Source organism: Thermobia domestica, chromosome 7, assembly GCF_964235325.1.
Source record: "Thermobia domestica chromosome 7, izTheDome1.hap1.1, whole genome shotgun sequence".
Lineage (NCBI taxonomy): Eukaryota > Metazoa > Arthropoda > Insecta > Zygentoma > Lepismatidae > Thermobia > Thermobia domestica.
This window is the reverse complement of record NC_137460.1, coordinates 187,255,958-187,272,799: the sequence shown is the minus strand read 5'-3', so window position 1 is coordinate 187,272,799 and position 16,842 is coordinate 187,255,958. Positions and strand designations below refer to the sequence as shown.

The 16,842-nt window shown below is 34.6% G+C and overlaps 1 protein-coding gene across 1 annotated transcript in view; it reads left to right on the top strand.

The window, feature by feature from the left end:
- LOC145689447 (thrombin-like enzyme agkihpin-1) overlaps nucleotides 1-16,842 on the top strand; it is a 143,666-nt gene that overhangs the window by 75,779 nt on the left and 51,045 nt on the right. The window contains exon 5 of the mRNA XM_081763604.1: nucleotides 855-978. Coding sequence (XP_081619730.1) covers nucleotides 855-978 — 124 coding nt within the window. The remainder of the gene's footprint in view (nucleotides 1-854; nucleotides 979-16,842) is intronic.

Sequence of the window (16,842 nt, the reverse complement as noted above, 5' to 3'; positions counted from 1 at the left end):
ATCAGAAAGTGACATTCCCTGAATCTATAATTTATGTCTTTGATATGCAGTCAAGAGCACACAGTAGTGCAGTGAATAGGCTAAAGAAGATGTTGTAAGTATTTGAATAACGACTAATGGGAATTTAATGTTTAATTACATTAAGTTTGCAATTTAGATAAATTTGCTTTCTTAATTACAGTAGTAATCTAATAGAAGTCGGAAATAAAACACAACTTTATATTTAATGTTTCGAATATTGAAATTACAACATTATCTCGTCTAATGATATATTTTACGTCTTAATTTCTAGGAATACAATAAAATCTTAATAAAACAATAATAATTTCGGGGTGGACAGTATTATTTGATTTTAAGACATTAAAACGAAATGTCTTATGAATGTTGCCTACAGATATTTGTTCCAACTCATGTGTATTTCCATTGTTTAGGCCAATAATAATTCAAACTACGTTTGTGATGATCTACATGTTATATTTGCAAACCTTGGGAAAAGCTTTCCCGCGTGTGTCCTTTTATCACACAATTAGTCCTCTAGAGCTCACAGAACAAAATTATGTGTAGTATTAAGTATGTGTGTTTCTGTGAAATAAAGCATTTGTTTACATTTAGAGGGACATGTATGTAAACTGTCAAAGGAATTGGGATTTGCTTTTGTGGAAGATAGTGATGCATTCACTTGAGTATATTCGCTATTGTATTTATTTGCAGAATTGCATTAAAACTCATCTGATTAAATTTCTATCTATCGAAATTTATAGCAACCCGTTTCTATATTTTGAAAGTTAACAAACTTGAGTTTTTTTTTACTGATGTGACCTGTATATATTTGATATTTTATTATTTCTTTTCAGACCATTTGATATAACTGTGATAGTTGGTCCAGTAATAAAGGGGCAGGATAATAAACTTATATACGTAAGAAGGGATGTAGATGAAATATATCAGGATGCATCAACAGGTTTATCACTTTACAAGGTGAGATTATCAAAAATTCATATCTAACAATCCATTAAAAGAGAAATACAAATATTTAAATTACAGTACCTATAACTATTGGCGATATTAAATTATATATTCAGAAAATTCGCATGCAAACTTCAAGTACAGTTTATCTACGAGATCAGAAGTTAATATTCACAAAGCTATCTACATAACTTGAGTGAGTCTGGATCTTAGACAGTAAGTAGGCTTTGAAATGAAATTTATGAAATTTAAGTTTTAAATACACACAAACATGTGTTCGTTCATCCCCAGCTGGTTTGATTGCAAATTGGCCAACATATTCTGGTGTTCACCAGAAAATAAATGTATTTTAAAGCAAATATATTTAACAAACATTATAATTTATCTTGAATGCAATAATTATTTATTATCTATTTTAGCTTGCATTGTATATTTAATGTAATGTAAATCATTTGTGTCCTGTGGAAACTCTACATGTTTATTTAGTATGTTCCTTAATTTGTCATTTGCACAATGGTAAATGTTGAAGTGTATAACTAAAATGCTAATAACACATTTAAAATGATATGGGACATTTTCTTTAGAGTTATTTATCCCTTCCACCTATGACGGTAAATGTAGAATTCTGGAAGTGAAGATAAGGCTCTCAGCTCCAGAGAACATTCAATGCCGTCTGTGCTCTACCTCTCTAAGTAACGAAACATTAACATTGTGCGTAGGCGCGATTTGCAATACTGAAGTCACACCTTAAATGGAATATTGCCTGAATCTCAAAATACAATTTATACTTTGAGGGTAAATAACTTCCCGTTCTCATCCTAAATTTGTATTTATAAAAGAAAACTATCAATTTTATTCTTGGTAATACAGTGATATTCAAAATGGATTTTACTTATACAGTATGCTTTGTTTGTGATTCTGATGTTAAGCCGTATTTTTAAAAATAGTTTATCACCAAAAACATAGTACAGTCATAAACTATTTTTTAAAAATACGGCTTTATTTGAACATTACATAAACATAGTACAGTCATGTTCAAAAAAGCTCTATAATGTAAAAGTTCTAAAGTAAAATCAAAAACATTCAGTACATGTGTAAAGGCATCAAAGAATTTAAGAAAGGCTATCAACCTCGCACCTAAATATTAAAGAAAGCTGAAGAAACAATTCTTACTGCCATAGATAGTATCTTGAATGGATAGAAAGATTTCTTTGCAGATTTGCTTAATATACAGCCAAAATGTTGCTCGCGGAGAAAGGGAAATGCACACAACAGAACTGTATATTCCTAACCCTAACCGATTATAAATATAAATTGTTATAAAGAAATTAAAGAAATTCCTGGTGTAAACGAAATTTCGGGAGAGCTAATTTTAGCTGTACAGTGGAACAAGATGCAAAAACTCATTCTCCTTATCTGGAACAAGCAGGAATTACCTGAAGAGTGGAAAAAATCAATCACTGTTCCAATTCAGAAGAAAGGCAACAAAACTGATTGTAATAATTATTGAGATATCTCTCTTCTGTCAATAACTTATAAAATCCTCCCAAACATATTAATAGCAGTATTCCAAACTAAAAATTCAGTGAGTGAAACACTTTCAAACATAATTGTTTCCAAACATCTCAGTGATCAGTCAACCAGATTAGATCAAAGATGACTTTTCACCAATGACCTAGACTATGAGTTGCCGTAAGGTTCAAAGTATGCAATTATTGTACATTAATCAATATAAAAATTATCAAGTTTTAAATCCTAAATTTACAAGTTTTATTTTAAAGATCGGAAATGTATGTTAAGATGTTTAAAATTAATGATATCAATAAATAAAGTTAACTAATTAAAGTTCTAACAAATTCAAGTGTACCAAATTTCGTGACAAAAATTTTGAATAAGCACTGTACTCAATCTATAATCAATTTCATGTGTGAAGAACATTTTGAAAAACTTAAAACCACATTTTAAAAAACAAAATGACTTTTAATAAGAATTTCTCAACGAAAATCAAAACATTTTTCAAAATTAAATTAACGAATTTTCCGGACAACTTAATTTAAAAACAAAATTTTAATGATCACATTTTTTCTAAACTAAAGAACCAAAATGGTTGGGGAAAACTTAAAAAATAAAAAATGAAACTTTATATTAAATTTTCAAATAAGTTTTAAAATAAAAAAAATGTGATAGGAAGAAATTTAAACTAAAGAGTCCTTCCTAGTAAGATAGTAAAATCGGCCCTTGATCCAAATTGGGTCGCTATTGACCCAAAAGTTGACCTTAACCTAAAACTACCTAAAAAAAATGTTGACCCCTACCCCTCCCCTTACCCAATTATCGTATCATACATGCTCAAAATTGATATTTTTAAAAAATTTTGGTAGAGGTGGTTGAAGAATGTTGAAAGTTTCATATACTGTAGATACTATCTAGATGTAAATGTGCAATTTTTTCCAAACCATCGATGCGCGTTTTCTTCGTTTTTTTGCCTGTTGAAAATTTCAAAAAATTGTAGAAAAAAGTTTTAGGGAGACACGTCGCTGACTTTTTAGTTAAAAAATTGTTATACCCTTAGATACAACATATATTTTTTCGGGGCCTAAAAGTGATGGTAACATTGTCAAAAAGAAATAAAACTGAAAACAAACGTGTTTCTCGCGCAGTTTTCTCACTGAGGCCCCCTTCAATCAATCCTTTGCACAATTTTCCTTTCTCTTGCGTCTCTTCCGATTCTGCGTTCTTCGGCTACTTTGATTGTGTCCTTTCGCAATAGAAACCAATATTAATTGATCAATATTTATAGGAATATTTTTATTTTACTATTTTTACTATTCAATACTATATAAAATTCATTTCCAAAATGAAAACCTTGAAAATGTATACTGGACGAGTGCAGACTCGTAAAGAAATTATTGCTTATCATGTATATTGATCTCCATTCGAAATACTATTGAATCGTATCGACAGGAACACAGACAGAAACGTCGAGAACAGATATATATATATATATATATAGATAGATAGATAGATAGATAGATAGATAGAGAGAGAGAGAGAGAGAGAGAGAGAGAAGTGCGTTGTGCTCTGCGGGGACAAGAATTGCGCTCGAATGGTGTTTTACAAGCCGAATGCCTTAGACCACACGGCAATGGTAACAACTAGTAATTATAGCGAAAACTTGGAGTAGCAGTTCTCTTTACAGAATAACATGTATTTTCTATTGCCTAAAATTTAAGCCTAATTTACTTGGAGGTAATACAAGTATGTTTATTAATTTGTTTTATGAACACGTTATTCGTTACTTTGATGAATGATGTATGTTGTTGATATAGATTCTATTCCGTGTTCTTTCATAAATACTATAGAAAGTATCAGGGTTATTAATGACGTTTCGTTCAAATTCACAGGTGCATGCTCAGTACACAGAGAGTTCAAGTGAAAGGCAAGTAAGAAAATGCTAGCAGACTGTTAGAATGATTCACTCGCAAACAGTAGTTCTCCTCCGGGGGCGCGCATCCTCTTCCTGGGGAGACGTGAGGGGTTTATGAAGCCCCTTCATTTCGTTATACTTCCTGAATAATTATACATAATATCCAGCCACATCTTTTACCAAGGTACACACTTGGAAGTGATAAATCGTAGTATAAATTGATCGTCCTCCACACACAGTGATTGTTGCTTTTGCGAGATTAAAAACTGAAATACTTTCTATTTCAATAGAACATAAAAGTTCAATGGGAAGGGTTATAACACCCTCAATCCCCTGACTCTTCGATATGTCACTGCCTAAACTGTAACTTTCAAGTTGGATTCGAACAATAGAGACTTGTGATCTACTAAATATATTTTGCTTCATTATGCTTTTTCAGAAATATAATATGCACAATTACAATGGCAGTAAATGTCAAGTAGTTTCTTGTAAATCTTTGCACTTTAATTTTCCCCTCTTTCTTTTCAACTAAGCTTAAAAAGTGTAATGATAGGAGGTTAAGAATTTGTAATATTACGTATATTATAGCGTATTACAAAATTATATTTAATCGAATCTGACAGGAACACAACAGAAACGTCACGAAGAGGTAAAATAAAAATTATATTCTGGTGGAATTCAATCTACTCTTGAATGGTGTCTCACAATCTACAGCCGAATGCCTTAGTCCACTCGGCTATTATGACAAGTTGCGAATGTAGTAAGCGTGTTTCATGTTAAACCTTTTCTTTACAATATGAAATTTATTCTGTATTATCTGAGGTTTAAGCCTATTTTGGTCTGATGTAATTTGTCTATTGAAATTGTTTTATGTTTACGGTATTCTTTACTTTGACGAATGATATATGTTGTTGATATAGGTTCTCTTACGTATTCGTTCATAAATGTTACAGTAATTATCAGGATTATGATCTTTCATGAAAATCCACTGGTGCATGTGCAGTTGAAACAGAAAGATACACTTTACCGACATTTCTCATACGTGCCAGAACGCAAATTTCTAACAGGCTATTAAAATGCCTCGCTCTATAGGCTGTGGAGGACTGTCTGTTGCTCTGCGCGGAGAAATCAAAGGCAGAGAGACAAAAAGACAAACTGTGCCTCAGATTGCTAGCGATCTGGGCTGTGACAAGAAAACAGTCATGAAATGGATTCAGCAACAGAAGAAAGGGATGAACGGATCAGGTCTCGGTCAAGAAGTGGAAGGCCTAAAGTGACAACTGAACCTCAAGATCAAGCGTTAGTTACAGAAGTACCTAACAGACCTCTACGCCTCACGTCAACCCAGTTTTCTACGCCACACGTCGACAAAGCCAGAGAATGTAATTGTTCTCACGAAACAATAAGGAGATGATTATTGGAGGCTGGTCTACACTGTTTAAGACCAGCTAGGAAGCTCCTGATTGACACTCACAAGGCCAGATGAATCGAATGGGCACAGAACATAACCCAACCTCAGTCATATTGGAACTTAGTCATCTGGACTGACGAGAAGTTTTTTAAGTCTAGCCAGCAAGGCAGAGTTATATTGTATAGACCACGCAGAACCAGGTATCCTGAACAAAATATTATCAGAATTTTTTGTTGAGGACGAACATCAGCATACTTTTGAGGATACATGACGGCTACTGGTCCAGGAGATTTGGTTGTAGTGCCTGAGAGAATGAACAGCAATGTTTACGTTCATATCCTTGAAAATACGTTGTTACCGTCCTTAGAAAGAAATTTCCCCGAACAATAAGAATATATATATTTATGCATGACAACAGTGCTTTTCACACTTCCCGGCAAACAGGAGAGTGGCTAAGTGAACATCCTGCGTTAATTTGTACAGAGTGGGCCTCTATCTCGAAATTTGAACTCAATTGAACATCTGTGGGCCTACATGGTGCAAGATTGGGAAGAGAGACTTGAAAACAGAGACCAAACGTTTCTTCAAAATCATGTTATGGAACTGTAGCAACACTCTCGTGACACACCGTCATATTTCTCGAGACTTGTATCTGGCATTCCCTCCAGACTTCAAGAAGTTGTTGACTCTAGAGGTGACTGCATGAAGTACTAGTGTGTTATTTTTATGTAAACATTTAAGTTCCATTTATTTATTATATTTTCCAAGAGCAAGACATTCATTCTTCATTCTTTTCTTTTGTTTCTTTAGTTATTAGTTCGTTAAAATGTAAAAGATAAGTAGTATATCTTCAATAAGTATTTGTAAGTTTACTTTGACCGTTTCTAAGAACATATTTATTTCTTTTTCTTACTCGTATATCACACCCAATATTACTTTCATTTCAGTTCAATAAAGACTATTTGACATCTTTGATAAAAGTCTCTTTTTAACGATGTTTTCCTTTCGGTTGTTTAATTTCTAGTTTCAAGTATTATCTCAATTCGAATGAAAGAAGCACATTTTATTTATTGTCACTTCTTTAGCTGAGTTCGAATTCGAGAACAATGTGGTGTAATTTACGTTCTTAATTCTTCATATAGTGTAGAAATAACAACATTAATTATTTCTCATGAGTCCAGTTGATTACTTAGAACTTGTACAAGCATTAACCTGGTGATTTTTTACGCAATGACAAGTGTAAAATACGTTTTAGCTGTTCTTTATAGTTCACAGCGATAAAACCAATGCTTTGTATTGGTTAAAAATAAAGCAACGAGGAGAATCTTACGAAGATCTTTCGTTCCATACAAAACAAAGTGAGTCAATACATTTCTAAATATATACGTAATATTTCTAATTCTTAACCACCTATTATTACACTTTTCAGGCTTAGTTGAGAAGAAAGAGGAAAAATGGAATTGCAGATTTACAATAAACTACCTAACATTTACTGTCATTGTAATTACGGATATTTTATTTCTGAAAAAGTATAATGAACCAAAAATATAGTTAGTAGATCACATGTCTATTATTCGATTCCAACTTGAAAGTTACAGTTTAGGCAGTAACGTATCGAAGAGTCAGGGGGTTGAGAATGTCTCCGTCCCATTGAACTTTTATATTGTATTGAAATAGAAAGTATTTCAGTTTTTAATCTTGCCAAAGCAACAATCACTGTGTGTGGAGAATGTTTAATTTTTACTACGATTTATCTGCTCCAAATGTGTAGATGTGGCTGAATATTTTACATAATCATTGAAAAAATATAACGAAACAAAGGGATTTTGTAATCGCTTCACACCTCCCGGGAAGGAGGGAACCACTGCTTGCGAGTGAAACATTCTAACAGTCTGTTAGCATTTTCTTCCTCGCCTACCAATTGCACTCTCTGTGTACTGCGCATGCATCAGTCAATTTCCATGAAAGATCATAAATAACCCTGATAATTTCTATAATATTTATGAAAGAACGTATAATAGAATCTATATCAACAACATACATCATTCGTCATAGTAATGAATAATGTGTTCATAAAACAAATTAATACATATATTACATCAAAGAAAATTAGGCTTAAATTTTAGGTAATAGAAAACACATGTTATTCTGTAAGAAGAACTGCTACTCGAAGGCTTTGCTACAATCACTATTTGTTACCATAGCTAGTTTGGCGTGCGCAGAGGTGTAGTGAACATCGCTGTGATGTGCCTCCGATCTCAACAAGCCTTTTACGTACGTATTGACGTTGCTTGAGTGATTATTTCAGCTGTACTTCAGTGTGCGTGCCCGGTTATTAGGAAATAACAGTATAAACTAACAGTTTAATACCAGTGTTAAGCAGTTTATTACTTGTAGTATCCCGTGTTTTGTTTTCAGCCATGAATAACCTAAGGAAATGTGCTGCCGTGCTTGCATTTGGCAAGGCGACAAGAAATATCGGTCTTCGGTCTCGCAAATCAAGACTTTGTTAACTCACGAGTTACAGTTATCAATCTACGATCTTGAAGCTGCTAGACTTCACATTTATGATTATAGCTTGTATTTAAAATTCAAATTGCAAGAGAATGTTGACACATTTTTACGTCAACACCCGAATCAGTGGATTTCCGACATGAAAATGGAACAGTCACTCAGGTTAAAATATCAAATGCTAGTATACGGTACACTCGTGTACGCATTTAGGGTCTCTCAATGGAAATTTGTAACAACGAGCTCAGTGCTGTGCTTTGCCCCTTTCGAAAAGTCAGGTCAATAACTGAAGAACCGTGATCCAATACATTATTTTTTCCCGTTTACAATGGAAATCGTATTGTACAAATGTGACTAGGGAAACATATTCCTCAAAAATTGTGGTGCAGGGTTGTCGTGCTACTGTGATGTATCAAGGTCAACTACCAACGTTTGTCTGGCTCTTACACAACTAGCAAGTTCCTGTCGTCGCAAAATGAATGCTCAGGAGCCTTCAGTTCCCCTTGCTGGATTTAAGATGACTTACCTTTCCACTGGAAAGATGCACACCACCCCGAACTTTTATCCGTCTTTAAGTGTTAAAAATATAACTAACGAGCCTAATGACCAAAACATGGAATTGGAACAAACTTCAGTTTCCCAGGTTGTTAATCTCCACGGTGATACTGAATTCTCCCCTATTTCAAGTCTACCTGAATCACTTGCCACAACAGAACCAGAGCAAAGGAAACAAGACTCTGGTGTCACCTGTGAGCAATCCTTACTGCTACGAGAGACACAACACGTTGTGTATAATGTTTCTTCGTCTGATTGCTTACAAAAGCAAGAAGAGTCTGTTCGCCCTTCTCCCCATTCCTTCCCCTTCAGTGACTGTAGTGAGTGACCCAGTCTTCGAGAAAAGAAAAACCAATAGTTTGAACGTCAATGAAAAGAAAACAAGCAAGTTGTGTGTATGGCCTTCTTAAACTATATCCACCCCAGCAACAGTGACAAGTGAGAATAGCATAGCAATAGCGAATGAATAACACGTTACTTCTGTTTTTCCTGTCGATTAACAACATTGTAGAGCGCGACAGCCAAAGCACGTGTTCTATGTTAGGGCTTCCTTCCTATTCAAGGGCAGAAATGTTATTTGTTTATCCTTGAGAGGTAAGCATATCCTATCATCATTCGTTTCACACTACGTGTATTTATATTATATGAGTATAAAGATAGTGTTTACAAATGTGTCGAAACTTCCAAGGTTTTGCAGGGAAGTGTTTGCCCTTTGTTGTTTATTTAATTTTTTAAGTATCTACACATCGTTCATGCAAGCAATTCCTAATTCCATTTCAAGATCGTGTATCTCGTTAAACACAGAGGGATTTCTACTTATAGTAATAGTAATCTATTACGTAGTTTTATCAAGTAAATGTTACCTGAATTTATATTATTGCAAGAAGTAGTTTTTCAGAATTTTGACTTTCTCCTTATGTATAAAGCCTTCGTGAATGTGGGTCCTCAGCACCGAGGCACTGCAATATTATCTAAACGACGTGTCGAGGTTAAGAATGTTGTGTATGTTACATCTGACACGGGTACCTCCGTAACTTGCGACGATCTAAATCTGATTAACATTTATGCCCAAGTGGTTCTAATAATAGAAATGCAAAAAACAGTTTTACAATGAGGAAATTTTACCATTATTTCCTACTATCCCGAATAAAATAATATTCACTGGAGACTTTAATGTCGTGAATCATGGGATAGACATACCTCGAAATTTATTCCCTCCCCTGCTTTCCAAAAAATTAATTTCCTCCCTCAAACTTACGGATATTTGGCCAACACCGCCAGGATCTTCAATTTATCTTTAAGGCTCAAAAATCTCTAGTAGGATTGATAGGTGCTATACGACACCTGACTTAATAGCTTCTGTCACCGATATTCATTTACGGATTAAACCATTCAGTGGTCACGCAGTACTACTCTCGACATGCAAATACAACCTAAGTGTTTCTCTTATTTACGGGAAGATTCCGTGGAAACTAAACAATCAATTACTGAATTATGCAGAAACGAAATACATCTTTCTTAATAAATAGGAGTATTAGCTCAGGCAACGTCATTACTATTCAACGTTAAACGAATGGTATGTTAAATGTGTTAAGCCGAAAATACAGAGTTTTTTTAAATGGCAAGGTGCTGAATTACAAAGAGAAAAACGAGAGTCTCGCATATCTGTATCGAGCTCTTCAGGAGTTACGGTTTCTTCCAAGTTCCCAGCAAAATATTATTGACGTAATAAAGCATGATAGAACGATTACATCACTCCCAGAGATATAGCAGGTTTTTTCGATCATAATACGAAATTGTAAGCAAAACATGCGGCACCTCCTCTTCCCGTCCTGTCGGAAAGGGAGCGCCAGTGCTTAACGTCGCCCATCACAGAAGAGAAATACATAGAACGCTGACTTAATGTAATAAGGACTCCAGTCCTGACGGTGATGGAATCTCGTATGCATTCTATCAAAAGTATTGGGATATAGTCGGGAATGACATACTTTCCCTGTAGAGTCACTGATATTTCGTCCAAAATCTTCAGACGCAATGAAACGTATTATTCCCATAATCATGCTAAATACAAATTTAAAATTGTTTTTAAAAAGTTTGTGCAGCGCTTGTGAAATATCTTTGCTGGTAAAATTAGTCCTTTTCAAGCTGCGCTCAATAAAGAAAGGAATGTGTATTATGCACTTACGAAGATCCGAGATCTTGTAGGATACTTTCTTTTCGCTAGGGAATCCGACTTGTCGTGTGTTATTGTACTTCCAAAATGCCTTTGATAGCCTATCACATGAGTATCTTTTCGCAGTGCTTAGTGCATATAAATATCCGCTCAACTTCCTGAATATTATCAAGAACTTTTATGGCACTACTAGAGCTCGATTACAGATAAATGGTTTTCTTAACCCTTCCATTTCACTAAAAGTCGAGTGAGACAAGGTTGTCCCATGTCCATGTTTGTTTTGGGGCTTGCTCTTGAACCTCTTTCATATAAATAGGCAGCGTATATACAACCTCCGGTTTACAACCTACAAAATTTCTCCGCCACGGCCTATGCTGATGATGTGGTCCTTAGCTGCACGACAATACAACAATTTCACCATCTTATTGTTCAATTAGAACAATTCAGTGCTATTAGTGGTGAGCGTATCAATTTCTATAAAACGAAACTGTTGATATTTCATAACTGGAACATGGATGGCATCCCACAGCTTTTCTCAACTGTGGGACTAGCAGATCAAGTTAAAATATTGGGTGTTACATTTTCCAATAGTGACAGTATCCATTATGAAGGGATTTGGGATCCATTACTGAATAATATGCGCTTGCTGTGTCTCCAACAAAAATTTAAAAAATTGGACATGATCCAACTTATTTGGTATGTAAATAGTTGTGTGCCAAATTATGGTATTACGCGCACATATATCCGATATATTCGGAAAATAGATTTAGTTATTGGTTGGTTCATCTGGGTACTTGTGACACCCTTATTTTCCCTTGAACCCAAGGGAACTTACAACTCATTTCGATACGTGAGAAATGTAATGCATTCTTCTTTAAAAATAATTATAAGCAATATCAATTTTCAGGCAGCATTACACATCAATGTCTTTCGTGCTGGAAAGACTCATTTCCGGCATCGAACCCTCCCCTATGTATATTAAACAAAGCGTACAAGGTTGGTCATATCTACCTCTCTTAGATCCTACCAAGTATTTCAATGTAAAATTTCTGGATCAGTACTTACTTTCCCCTCTGTGCAACAAAAGGTTTCGCATATTCAGCAAATGTTTCCCACAAGATATTGGACGATGATATGGCAGAATGTACAAAATGTCACCCTGCAGGTAAGGAGTATCTGGTATATGATTGTGAATGAGCTGTTTCCTACTAAAGTAAAATTAAAACATATTGGTGTACTACAAAATGATATATGTCAACAGCATGGTCAAACTGGAACGATTGAACACAGAATGCTAGTCTGTAATCAATCAATTGATATCTAGCAAAAGTTAACACGAATGTTAAGTGTAACCTGCCGTTTACATTGCACTGCGTTTAACCATCAATGTATACTGTTTCCAGATTATTGTTCCTTTGCTTTCACAAAATACAATACTGTCACCTCTCTACCATGGACACGTATTCGTGTGGAAATACGTTTGATTACCTGATCTTTCTGAAAAATGCTTGTATAAAATTTTCTCTTCAGTGCGAAAAAATATTTTGCTAATTACCTACGAATACTGTAAAATGAATATATGAACTGAGATGTTACAATTTCCTGTAATGTACACAAATTAATATAATAAAATAATAAAATAAAATAAAAAATAACCGAGCGGTTAAGGCGTTCGGCTTGTAGAGCACCATTCGAGATCAGTTCGAGTCCCCACAGAGTACAACTCTCTTTTTCTCTCTCTTTTCACCTGTTCTCACCGTTTCTGTATGTGTTCCTATCGGATTCAATTAAAAGTATTTCGAATAGAGACCAATATATATGATAAATGATAATTTATTTCCGAGTCTGCACTCGTCCAATATACATTTTCGAGATTTTGATTTTGGAAATGAATTTTATATAGTATTGAATAGTAAAAATAGTAAAATAAAAATATTCGTATAAATATTGATCAATTAATTGGAGTTAAACATGCCTTTCCAGTCAGGATTATATATAGAGGACGTACTTTTAAGTGCAATCCGAGGAGTTTTAATCCGATACAAAATTGGTAACTTACAGGATAATTTTTGCGTGATTAGTATTATATTTTTTTGTTTTTAATATAATTCTCCATAAGTTATGAATGTACCTTTCAAAATGTAGAACGAGAAACAAGTGTAATAATATATTTATTACGAAAAGCTTCTTAGCAGTGATGATATCAGGGAGTGATCTGAGGGAGAATTTGGGACCCCTCTCGAGCTAAGAAATTTCCGCCTTCGGGACCATATCTTCGATCATGCTCAATGTGGACTACCAATGTTTTAACAGTATGCCCTCCACCCGTATATATTGAAAATCCCCACAAGGATAATTTTCTGAGATCACCACTGTTTATAAATACGTAGTTTTACGTTACAATCAGAGGATAATAATGGAATAATGAATATCTTATTTTCAACTATGGATTTTAGATTTGCAATTCATATGTTCCATTCAAATCGAATTTGAAACGAAAGAAGTTTCCAATGAGTTACTCAAAGAAATATTTTCAGCCTCCGGATTAAAATAGGAAGACACTTAAAAAAGAAACAACTTGCTACTGTGTTTGAACACACAAACACGTGACTGATAGAGTATCAACCCAAACCACTCGACCATTTCGTACGCCTTTGCAGGCCTTCTTTTGACTTTTGTGAAAATAGTTTACTGCTCTATACTCGCTTTTGTTTATTCCGATACGACTACGAATTCCCAAAAAAGACTTACAGAAGTACCATTCACCGATTTGAATGAAACTTTGTACACTTGTAGAATATCCAAAATAATCAGCACGCATCTTTTCGGCAATGGTGAAGATTTAAGGTTAGAAACCACCCTTTGAACGTTAGGGGGGATCTCCAAGCATAGACCGAAAACAATAGTTTAATATAGAAGAAAACATACTGCAAGGGGAGGGGTTAGGATAGATGATTCAGAATCTGATTTCAAAATTACACAATTCAAAATGGCAGATCCTGTATAATGATTATAATTACAAAATGCCTTCTAGTTTGAAATTCTCTACACTTAGCCAAGAGCAATTATGTGTGGCAAGGGTTATTACGAGATGGTTGCAAACCGATTTGAAATCCATTTCTATCCATTTGAAACCCCTTTATTTTAACGGAATGTTTGATTAAAGTGGGTCTCTGCACCTCTCCCTATTCGGGGTGCTTATGTGTAGTGAGCCCTCTCGCCTCTCAGTATGTCAGGATTTCACATATCCTCAGTTGTTATAATTATGAATTTATTGTGACAACTCTTCATAGTCATGATATTTCGTAAAAAAGAAGATGTGTGATGCATAAACACTGCTTACACTAAGCTCACCGTATTACAGTAATAATTGTGACAAAATGCAGCACAATCTTCTTCCAAATAACTGTTTTCGTATCACTTGTATCCAATAAGATTTGCAAATCTGGGAGAAGAAAGTTATTATGAACCAGTGATTTACACTTGGATTATAGTATTACGGAGATGTAAATTTATGTTATAGTTGTATAGGACAATATCGGTAAAATGTCTCAAGAAGATTTTCCACGTCCTAAAGACGAACACATCAAGAGGCTGAATCCTACCAGTTGTTCCTGCAGGAATGGTTTCTATTTTGAGGTACTCTTTTGTTCTTAAAATAGGTTCAAAAGTTGATGAATTGTGACCACTCTACGAATCTAGTAACAAAATGGACTTTGTATTAGACGCTGGGAGATAAACCTCTTGAAACCATGATCTCACAAGATCTTATGTTAATTTTCCTGAATTTGATGATCTTACAAGGAGATTTTCAAATTAAAAGAGGTTGTTTTGGACTATAGGGCAAAATGTTCCATTCTTTTCCTGCAAAATAATTAACAGCGGTGATAACAGAACACCATTTTCAGAAATTAAAGGTTGTATGGTGTAGCTGTGAGTCATAGATTTATTGACTGTACCACACTTTCTACTGTTTGTGTCTCTGTAAACGCTATAATGAGAGCTGCAGAGACTTACTTTGATCAAGCATCCCATTAAAATGAGTACAGCAAGGGGTTTCAAATTGGTCTGCAACTTCCTCGCAGTATTCTCTGCCAACTATAATTGTTCTTGGCTAACTACAGAGAATTTCAAACCAGAAGACATTTGGTAATTGTAATCACTATACTGGATCCGCCATTTTGAATTTTGTAATTTTGACGTCAGATTTTAGATCAACTGTCCTAAGAAACCGTGGCAGTATGTTTTCTTCTAAATTAAATAGTTGTTTTCGTTGCTTAGAGACCACCTATAACGTTAAAAAAAAAAGTGGCTCCTACCCATAAATCTTCACCATTGCCGAAACAAAAAAATACGTGTCGATTAATTTTCGATGCTCCACAAGTGTGCATAGTTTCATTCAAATCGGTGAGTGATACTTCCGTAATTCTCCTTGTCAGTGAATATTTGGACATTACGACTCTTGCAATGTATAAAAGTGTTTTAGAATAGATCACATTAGAGTTTACGTCCTAATAACATACATAAAACAGGTTGAATTCATGAAATGATTGAGGTTGGAGCGAGCGTAAATGTTTTCATAGTTAGGAGTCTGGATATGCAAACCCGCTTAACGTGGGGATTTACTTACGTGAAATTTGGTACGCGGACCTTAGTTCTGAAACGGTACACTCCTACATTTGGGTGATTCTTTGCTATTTATATGCGATATTCATGTAGTTTGGTTGGCGATAGTAATATTTAACAGTGGCGTAAGCAGAAGTTCGTTAAGACTCCAGCCTCTAAGTTCATAATTTCGTGTGGTTTTATAAATTTATATGAATAAAATGCTCGATTGCATTATTAGGCTTATATTATTGTAGAAAGTACCTTTTCGATAATATTCCATTTTGTCTCCCTTAGTAGCCTAAATTATTGGCAAAATGCCACATTTTGTCTACTTGTAGATTTCTGTGACGAAAGCGCTGATTAAAAGCCTTTGATCACTTTGTTCTGGCATTATGCCTTATAGACTGTTTTAACATTGACTGCAGCGTGAATTCCGAGATAGTACAACATGAAGGTTCCATGGTGTAATGATTAGCACTGTGGACTTTGAATCCAGCAATCCGAGTTCAAAGCTCAGTAAGACCTGTATGATATCTTTCTTCCTAATTATCCAATGACTTACACAGGAAAAAAATTATTAAATAAACATTATGTTTACTTATTTTTGATTTCCCATTGTGTTCACATTTCTGGTCTTTAAGACAGTAGTTCCCAAACTTTTTTGACTGACAACGTACTTCACTGAGTATTTACCACATCGTGACACTTTTCTAAAAATCTTTCTTAATTAATAATACTGATAACGTAAATCATAATCATGTAACACTACAAGTTTGTGTAAAGGAGTGACAATGTAGTACTGAACATTGTTACTGCAGCTGAAGACATTGACTGGTACAGTTTGTCACAAAATTAATTTTAATGAATTATTAAATATTTGATGATTTTTAAATTCCAAAATTTCGCGCCACACCCGTTGGGAACCGCTGCTTTAAAGCAGTGGCGGATCTAGCCCAGGGCCGAGGGGTCTATGCCCCCCAGCTTTTTAAGTGACAAAAGTAATTAAAGCTATTATTTAAATATTTTGAAAGTTTATAGTAAACTCATTATATACCAATCATATTCTGGGTTCTGGTTGCCCCCTACCAGATTTTACCTTCTGGATCCGACTCTGCTTTAAGGAATATACACAGAAGTGGCAGTGATTTTTTTCTTAACTCTTCCTTCAGCGATCCATAAAATATGCTTTCC